Here is a 7,216-nt window from a genome sequence, read left to right on the forward strand (position 1 = left end):
ACCCACCCCACCCCAAGGCCTCTCACGCGCGTCGCCGCCATCGCCGTCCCCGATCTCCGCGTCGCGAGATCACGTCCCTGCTGTCTCCACCCCGTCCGCAGTCTTCGGTCATTGGGGTTTGAGGTATGAGCTTGGTTTCATCCAGTGATTAGTGTTAAGCCCCGCTGGCCTCCAGAATTTCTGGGTGCGCCGGTGCACACCCGGCAGATCCGCCCCTGCTCTTACGATTGGTTTGGAGACCTGTCCATGTCTTGCAGCTATGATTCTGCCCGTAGAAAAGGAGCCCTATTTAGACTAATCAAAGTCGCTCTTTTGCCGTGTCTTTATAGCTATATAATTGAAGCAAATGAGTACAGTACCTTTTGTTTCTTTAGGTTGTTGATTACTTTTAGATTTGGACCTTTAGTTCCATATCATCCTCGTATCCGTGCAAAAATATGTCACTTCATAATGTTCGTAGCTTCAACTTAATGAGAATTAGGGAGATGGTTATAGAGGTGCTTCCCATATCAATGCAGCTTATGCTTTATAAATCATCTGTTTGTTGTAGACTTGTAGATCATCTTTTTGAACTAGTATGATAGCGTCATGTTTATGTTTCAAAAGCCTACCCGTCTGCCCAAAGAATGAAGAATTCGGTTTGCATTTACCTGTTATGTGTTTCATCTTGGAATATACAGCTCAATAGTTGCTTATGACGTTTCCTTTGCAATAATACTGAAGTCTTTGGTCTTTTTTTCTCTCTGAGAAAGTCCTGATTGTTTGTGTTCATGGGCATATCCATTGGCATTCTGGTAGCTGGTTTGAATTATTCTGCACCCTAACATTGTATGTTGGATCAGTAAAATATCTAGATGATAGTACTGCAGCCCTGCCATTGCATACATGCAGATTAGATGTGTTAGTTCCTTTTTTATTTTTTGCCTCCCATGTTTTTTGTGCTAGATTTGCTCTTAGAAATATGTGAGCCCTGAACATGGTTCTTTTTGGTTTTCTGTTACGGGCCAACTCTTTTCCCATGAATGATTAGATGCAACAGGGACTTATACTACTCGCCATAATCCATGGTGTAGCATGATACCTGTTATGTGATACTCCCTCCATTCCAAAATATTGTGCACCCGCGCTTCCCGAGGTCCAACTTTGACCATAAGTTTAACCAACGAGACCAACTGCGGCGGGAGAAAAAATTATATAATTGAAAACTTCTTTTGAATACGAATTCACTGGTATAACTTTTGCTCCCGCCGCAGTTGGTCTTGTTGGTTAAATTTATGGTCAAAGTTGAAGCACAGGAATAGAGGAAGCACTATATTTTGGAATGGAGGGAGTAACATGTTAGCCTTTTTCTTTTAGTATAAATTAAGCTTGTAACTCACGTTGTATGTTTGATTCCTCATTAGTTAGTACTGAAGCAAAATATAGTGTTGTTATAAGTGGTCCTTTTCTATGTAGCGAGATTATGACTGTTTAAAATGCCTGGAAATTTTGTTGGGGTTGATTGTTTCTTACTTTCTTGGTGCCGCGTTAATAGAGATATTTCTACTTTCTAATGAAACTGTGAGTGTTACTTTGTAGCACTAGTCACTCAAGGTATTGACCACGATGTGAGTTGAAACAGATAATGATTTCTTATTTCACATTTTCTAACTATTGTTCATTCCATTGCAGTTACTGGCAGTTTCAGCTAGACAATAATCATGAGTCTTGCTTGTCTTGTATGCCATGGCATGAACAGCCCCTCACACTCTCTTAGAAGCTACTCGGTGTCGAGTTCAGAGGAGGACAACCGATGTGGAGCTGTTGTTTCCTGCTTAACTCGGAGAGTAACGCCGGCTGGATCTGCTAGTGTTGGGACATCAAAGGTGACCCCCTTTCCATCCATAGCGGCTGGTCAAGGCACCGAGGGCACTCCTCGCCTTCAACGAAGCCGTGCTGTGTCCAGGGACCTTGTCAGAGACTGGAACTTTGATGAAGCCGTCGTTGCAAACTAGATTAGGCGTCAGCTGTTCCCAATTGGATTCTGCACTCTTACTTATTCAGGAGACTCCATCAATTTGGTGTACATTTTTTTGCTAGTATACTCTATGTCCATCAGTACTTTTCAGTTGGGACTCTATCGGTCTATGCTCACTTCTCATGAGCAGTTTGTGGCTTGGTAACATATGAAGGCCAACCTGTGTAGATCGAATAAATTTTAGGGTATTTTTCCTATTTCTAAAAGTGGATATGCTATCCTGTACTTCCTGTATATTATGAAATATCTAATTTCCTATAATTGCTGGGAAAATGGCCACTGGGATTTTCATGCGTTGCAGTTGGCATTTCTTTGCCACATGATAACGCTGCAGTGGTCAATTGTATCAGCTATTTCTCTTGTGCACAAAACTTGCGTAAAAATTCATTAGCATGCTATATTTTTGTTGATAAAATGCTGAAAAGGCAGGATGTTAAGTACTTCTCCATAAATGATTTACAAGGCCTTTTCCACCCAAATCAGTGAACATCAATTATTTCCCATCTTAGGTTGTCGAAACAACATATTATTTTCATTTCTGACCTGCAGGTAAAGACAATTACATTACACCAAATGAAAAGTTTGAAACAAAGCAAATCACTCGCAAGTTTGCAACCAAAAAAATGGTGAACTATCTGTTGTACAACAATGGCATGCTTCCTATTTTCCCAATGGGCATGCTTTTAATATAATGCTGGTGAAAATGCCTTCAGCACGCTATTTTCATTGAACCGCGGCAGGGGCCTTGAGCAGAGCCATTGCGTCTTTTATCTTCTCCATCGCAGATTGTAGCGTTGACAGTGCAGCAGCATAGGAGATACGAACACCCTTGTCATCTCCAAATGCATCTCCGGGGACAAGCGCGACCTGTGATGCAAGAGAAAACACCTTAGATACCCACCTACCCATTGATCTTGTTTATGTCGATGACGCACTCGAAATGGCTGTAACCGTCACCTGTGCTTTCTCTAGCAGGAACATGCAGAGGGTCTCAGAATCCTTGATGGTGCCAAAACCCTCTACCTCAGACCCGTAGTAGGAGCTGAAGTCGATGAACAAATAGAAAGCACCCTGAAAATTGCGAAGCTTAGCTACGTTCCTGATATAGATATGTCACATAGTCGCAACTAGCATCGTAGTCGAGAGGCTTACCTGAGGTTCTGATATTTTTACTCCTGGCAGTTCCCTGAAACTACTTACAAGGTAATCCCGGCGCTCCTGGAATGCTTTGACCATGGTTGCAACTGCTTCACCGCCGGCATAACCAAGGTTCAAGGCTGCAAGCCCTGCCTTCTGTGATATACTACTGGCACCAGATGTGTACTGCGTAGTAAAAAACACACTATTATCAGGACAAATAAAAAAAACTCAAGACTGGAGATATGTGAGCCAATTTCTACAACACCATCGGGAACTGTCATCATTGGGGATCGAAATAAGTTCTGCAAGACTATGATTCTTATCTTTATATTAATTACAGTAGTAAAGATGGTGGTACTGGACCTAATGGTGGCTGCTGTTTAAATAATTTAGAGACTCAGGGTTGCACTCTACTACCAGTAGATTCGGCACTTTCGGGTACAGTGTTGCTGAATTAAGGATGTAAACACAAACTCAGGATCTCTGGTGAGCTGGGCCTACCTTTCCAACCACCAGCAAAGAAAAAAAAGGGAGTGATAACTAAAATAGGGAATTAGGAAGTTGCAACATTCTATAGCAGATAGCACAAAATGATTCAGATGAAAGAAAAGAGAGACAAATACCCACCTGGCTTTGGATCTTTCCACAAGCTGAGACAAAATGTTTAGGGGCAGCTAAGTATCCAAGTCGCCAGCCAGTCATAGCAAAAGCCTATAAAAATTTTGTTCAGTAAATATCAAGATATTCCAACTTGAGCTAGACCATGCATATCTAGAGAACATGGACATCTGTTTCTTCAGTTATCAAGTCTTACGTGAAAGAACACCTAAATTTATACTCCCTCCTCTTCTTTATGCAAGGCATATTTTGATTACTCAAATCCAAGCATTGACTAATACTCCCTCCGTCCGGAAATACTTGTCATCAAATTGAATAAAAGGGGATGTATCTAGACGTATTTTAGTTATAGATACAGCCCTTTTTATCCATTTTGATGACAAGTATTTTCGAAGGGAGGGAGTACTTGATCTAATAATATGTGGGTTACGTTCCACAAAATTGGTATTTATTGCATTCATCATCACAAAGAGAGAATAAAATAAAAACAACCATGTTACCTTAGAAAACCCATTTACAGTTAATGTTCTGTCATACATTCCAGGTAATGCAGCAAAGCTTGTGTGTTTAGCAGGATGATAGATAATATGCTCATAGATCTCATCAGATAGAACCTGCAAAAATTGTTAAAAGCACGATGCATCAACAATAGTGATGAACTGCTGACGCAAAAGATCTTGAATAATCTGAATAACATACAAAAGGTCAAAGTGCAGACCAGGAGCCTAGGATACTTCTTGACTATAGCAGCAATCTCCTCAAGCAGCTCCCTGGGATACACAGAGCCTGTTGGATTAGATGGAGAGCATAGAATCAAGAGCCTTGATTTTTCAGTGATCACTGAGGCAAGTGACTCTGGCTTTAGCAGGAAATTGTCTGATATGCTTGTCGGGAGGATCACTGGTGTTGCACCAGCCAACCTAGCCATTTCAGGATAGCTGACCCAAAATGGTGCTGGTATCAAAACCTAAAATAAGATAAAACTCAACATTTTCAAAGAATGGGGTGCAAATCAATGCAGTGCTAAGAATAGTAAGATGATATAATTATATGGCTTGTTTACTCCAGATTAAGCTAAAAATATCTGCAGTTCAAATAAGAAAAATCAAGCAATCATTTAGGCTTGTAACCTGCAGGGATATTTTCTAAAATAGAAGGTTAGTTTTTTAGATAATGGAAGAGAAGCGTCCCCTGCCCCTGCATCCGAAGAGACACACAGCCCAAAATTATTACAAAGCTCTTACGATATCAAGGAACCAAAAGGAAGCGACAAACTACATACAGTGTGAAAAAACAGAAATTTATAAGAGTGCACATTTAGTGATGCCGCTTTCGTCCATACATAAAATATTACTATTACATTGGTAAGGGCATTTTATCTAAATGGTTCTGTAGAGATAGGATCACACGAACAGTAAGGAGACACAATAATGACAAGGCATGGAAGACCCAAACAATATTTGCAGTTTAACAAAAAAGAACGAAGCAATCCGCTAACTTTTATGGACTGGGAACAACAAAATGACTACAGGATAAGCACTTGGTGCTGCTATTTTCATGGTATTACTAGGCTAGTACTCCCTCCGATCGATATTAATTGTCGCTGCTTTAGTACAACTTCGGAGGGAGTATGAAATATATTTCTCCTAAAAAATTGCGGTGTACAGAGGTGATAACTTTACCTCATCACCAGGTGAGCAAACAGCAAGAACAGCTTGTGTAATGCACTGTTTAGCTCCATTGCTCACTAGCACCTGATCTGGGCTGTAGGTTAGACCATTCTCCTCTGCATATCGATAACCAAACAACAAGGAAGTCAATTAGACTACTTATCCGATCTGAATATTCTGCAAACGAGAAATTCATCCAGGCGCACGCACCCTGAAGCTTGTTGCAGATAGCTTTCCTCAGCTCCATAGTCCCTGCATTAGGTGTGTACCTAGTAGACCCATCCCTGATTGCATTTATCCCAGCCTGGGCAAAAATCAAAATTCAAATGCTGAATCCAATTTTACTACTCTCAAGTCTACTACTGTATTATATAAGAGGAAAACTGGATTCAGGATGCATTAAATTTTGCTATGCCGGCTGGTAAAACTGGATTCATAATGCGTTAAATTTTGCTACTCCGGCTGGCAAAATTTAAATGCTGAATCCAATTTTCCTACTCTGAAGTCTACTATCATATATATGTATAATAGGAAAATGATAGTACAACAACAGCAGGCGTGCCTGCAGAATGCATTACTCTGAAGTCTACTGTATTAAGCTTCAATGATACAAAGGAGAATTTGAAGCGAACTAACAAAAAAAAAAATTGTCGCTCAACACAGTTAATCTGACTGGTAATTTGACTGCTATCATTCGCGATCCAAGTCATGTCGCTAAGATCCAAATCATTCCGCGATCCAGGCACCAGGAACGGAGGACAGTTACTTGATTTCCTCCCCCTTTCCCATTGCAAAAATAAATAAATAACAAGAAACGGCGGTCACCTCGGCGATCACCGCCGGCGTGTCGAAGTCGGGCTCCCCAGCGGCGAGTCCGATGACGGGCACCCCGGCCTGCCGCAGCGCGCTGGCCATGTCGGTGATGGCCATGGTCTTGGACGGCCGCAGCGCGCTCACCCGCGGGCTGATGGACGTGTCCACCGCCTCCGCCCTCACCGCCGCCATCCTGAACTTCCCCGTGGACGCCCTGCAACCAGAGAAGCACGCAAAATCAAATCTTTACCCCCAACGGCAGCGGACAGATCAATCAAGACAGGCAGAGCTGCGGAGGGGCCGCCGCGACTCACCTGGAGAAGGAGAGGGAGCCTGCGCCCGGGGAGGGCTTGGTGGGGAGGGTGAAAGACGAGGAGGGGGAGGAGGAGGAAGGGGTGGCGAGGGAGGAGAACGCCATTGGAGCTGTCTGTTTACCTTGCTGGTGCGTGAAGTTGCAGGTTCTTCAGGTTATATTTTGGGGGGGCGGCGAGGGGAAGGTGGGGGTGGTGGTAGGTGGGCGGCGACCGGAGTTTTGCAGGCTTGCTGCTGCTTGGGTTGGCTGCTGTCAAAAAGAAAAGATGGTTGTTGGCTGCACAACGTGATCAATGACGAAAATGATACAGGATGAATTCACTTTGGGAATGTAGTGAAAATCACATTTCTAAGTCTCAAAACTTAGGAAAGAAATCGTACATAGTTTCAAAACTTAGGGAAAATGCATGTATAAAGGTATTGCGTGGAAATTATACCTAATTTCATTAAAAAGATACTATGATCATTTTTGACATGTGTAAAGATGAGAAAATGTGGAAGCTACAGTACTTGTGACTACAAATTCCTCTTTTTTGCATTTTTGCACATGCCGTAATGGGTGAGTTTCTACCCAATACACGAACTATTTGCAAAAAATAAGCATACAATTTTTTTCCACTAAGTTCTAAAAATGGGTTCATATGTA

The 7,216-nt window shown here is 42.1% G+C and overlaps 2 protein-coding genes across 3 annotated transcripts; one reads left to right on the forward strand and one right to left on the reverse strand.

Annotated features, from left to right (window-relative positions):
- LOC119345263 lies at positions 1 to 2,278 on the forward strand. The gene is made up of 2 exons (XM_037615409.1): positions 1 to 123; positions 1,672 to 2,278. Exon 2 carries the CDS (start codon positions 1,701 to 1,703, stop codon positions 1,992 to 1,994), a length of 294 nt encoding a protein of 97 aa, XP_037471306.1. The 5' UTR covers positions 1 to 123; positions 1,672 to 1,700; the 3' UTR covers positions 1,995 to 2,278.
- A 222-nt stretch (positions 2,279 to 2,500) lies between these two features.
- On the reverse strand, positions 2,501 to 6,805 carry LOC119345275 (bifunctional aspartate aminotransferase and glutamate/aspartate-prephenate aminotransferase-like). Of its 2 annotated transcripts, none has more exons than XM_037615422.1 (10): positions 6,694 to 6,805; positions 6,271 to 6,472; positions 5,656 to 5,749; positions 5,458 to 5,561; positions 4,494 to 4,742; positions 4,276 to 4,389; positions 3,785 to 3,868; positions 3,170 to 3,340; positions 2,975 to 3,088; positions 2,501 to 2,884 (listed from the first exon to the last, which is right to left on the reverse strand). In XM_037615422.1, the coding sequence occupies exons 2-10, from the start codon at positions 6,448 to 6,450 to the stop codon at positions 2,741 to 2,743; spliced, it is 1,254 nt and encodes a 417-aa protein (XP_037471319.1). In that variant the 5' UTR covers positions 6,451 to 6,472; positions 6,694 to 6,805; the 3' UTR covers positions 2,501 to 2,740. The 2 variants fall into 2 exon arrangements, with proteins under 2 accessions (XP_037471319.1, XP_037471313.1); XM_037615416.1 differs by having other exon boundaries at positions 6,573 to 6,742.
- Positions 6,806 to 7,216: the final 411 nt, after the last annotated feature.

This window comes from Triticum dicoccoides, chromosome 1B, assembly GCF_002162155.2.
Source record: "Triticum dicoccoides isolate Atlit2015 ecotype Zavitan chromosome 1B, WEW_v2.0, whole genome shotgun sequence".
In the NCBI taxonomy this organism is placed as follows: domain Eukaryota; kingdom Viridiplantae; phylum Streptophyta; class Magnoliopsida; order Poales; family Poaceae; genus Triticum; species Triticum dicoccoides.

Coding starts and splice junctions, on each gene's coding strand:
- LOC119345263 (XM_037615409.1), top strand. CDS start 1,701: ATGAGTCTTGCTTGTCTTGTATGCCATGGCATGAACAGCCCCTCACAC.
- LOC119345275 (XM_037615416.1), bottom strand. CDS start 6,676: ATGGCGTTCTCCTCCCTCGCCACCCCTTCCTCCTCCTCCCCCTCCTCG. Junction 5,750..6,270: donor CGCCGGCGGTGATCGCCGAG/GTGACCGCCGTT, acceptor ATTTTTGCCCAG/GCTGGGATAAATGCAATCAG. Junction 5,562..5,655: donor TATCTGCAACAAGCTTCAGG/GTGCGTGCGCCT, acceptor ATCGATATGCAG/AGGAGAATGGTCTAACCTAC.